Consider the following 1,642-nt stretch of genomic DNA (forward strand, 5'->3'; position numbering starts at 1 on the left):
AAAAATCTTCCTGGATGGAAGAGAAACGTCTTCAAACTTGGAAACAAAGTCCAGTGGATTGATTTTAACCTTTCTGGAAGGACTGACCTGGACGACTGAGAATATCCTCAAGCATTTTAAACCAATATTACAATTGTGATTTTATGAGATTTTCCCTTGCACTAACTACACTCATGTAAATGTCTTATTAGGGTTTTACACCTTTTCATAATCTCGGAAGCTTGAATGTCCTAAGTCCAGATTTGCAGGACTTTACTGAAACCTTTGAGTGAAAAAGTGCAAACTTCTACTTGAATCTGTGAGCTAGCTGCATCTTTCTCTTCTCTTCTGCATGATTGCAACCGTACTTTAAACATGTTACCACCCCCTAAATGGGGGGAATAAGACATTTAGCTACTTGCATAATTTGGCTACTTAATTGAGTTTACCGTACTTAAATGTAATATGTCCAAAAACCAGCACCTCTGCGATTTGAAAATAGTGTTAAATTGCACTATTTTAAATTAAAGTATTGGCCTCAATATATATGCTTCTACATTAGTTACTGTAACCATTAGATAAACTGCCAGGCTGCATATTTTAACGCAGATAAACAAAACCTAATGATTGCTGCTTATATTGTGCGNAAACAAAACCTAATGATTGCTGCTTATATTGTGCGCATTTCGTTTTCAAACAGCCTTTCTGCTCTCATTTCTCTCACCGATTGTAGAATATGTCCTGAAAAATGTCAATAAAAAATGGCAACTTGCCTTATAAAGGGTTAAAAGATTTTCCTCTGATTTGTATTCAAAGGTAAAGATAAACAGTTTGATTGTTTTTAGGTGAGTAAGAATAACTTCAAACCCAAATCTACCGCTTCTGGTAGGAATCATTTCTGGAAAAATGCAGATTTTTTTTTTTCTCTCTGCTGAATCCATTAAGGACTGAGTGATGACCCGCTCGCAGCTCGCTGACCTAGATTTGATATTAAATCTTCTGAAGTTTTGAAGAGATTCGAACGCCCCATTTGTCTCGGCTCGTTTCCGATCCTCGTGTCTGACTGCTGCTTTGTCTGTCTTTTCACAGGTGGGAGAAGTCCCTAACACCCTGTGTGGCTACAACACTCTGAATGAACAGGTATGTTCATATATCACAGATTTTAACCACTGAACTCTCAGTCTGCTGGAAAATGATGAAACCTCCATTTGGACAGGAAGAGAAGTGAGACCCGGATTTTAAAAGTGATTCTTAAAGATGGCGCTGGTCACCATGTTTATTTAAACCATCTGCTACATCAAGTCTTCGCCTGAACAATCAAATCCTCTTTGCTTTCAGCTCTTTAACCTCTTAAAGCCCAGACGGTCTTAGGAGCAAATTGCCTGAAATTACATGTGAATTAAACAAGTTCAGCTCCCAAACTATAAATTGGAAATACATTTGTTTGTATTTGTGTGACAGAAAAACATTAAGGAATATTTTTAAGGTGGAATCACTTAAATAGCGTGCCGTGGTCACTGATTGGACCAAGACTCAGGAAGCAGCATCCAGGCTTAGAGGCGGAGCCTAAAATAGAGAAGGGTGTTACTTGGTAGCCTCGTGAAACCATCCTGATCTCGCGAGCTTTCAAGGTTTCACTCGCTAATCAGTCTGGAGACTCTCC

The 1,642-nt window shown here is 38.6% G+C and overlaps 1 protein-coding gene across 1 annotated transcript in view; it reads left to right on the forward strand.

Moving 5' to 3' along the window:
• Positions 1-1,642, forward strand: part of LOC107101936 (tetraspanin-15-like) — a gene marked incomplete at its 5' end in the record, with an annotated part of 30,322 nt that overhangs the window by 22,239 nt on the left and 6,441 nt on the right. Inside the window, one exon of the mRNA XM_015401027.1 lies at positions 1,069-1,119. Coding sequence (XP_015256513.1) covers positions 1,069-1,119 — 51 coding nt within the window. The remainder of the gene's footprint in view (positions 1-1,068; positions 1,120-1,642) is intronic.

The sequence above is a fragment of the Cyprinodon variegatus genome, unplaced genomic scaffold (genome assembly GCF_000732505.1).
Source record: "Cyprinodon variegatus isolate N-32 unplaced genomic scaffold, C_variegatus-1.0 Scaffold1174, whole genome shotgun sequence".
NCBI lineage: Eukaryota > Metazoa > Chordata > Actinopteri > Cyprinodontiformes > Cyprinodontidae > Cyprinodon > Cyprinodon variegatus.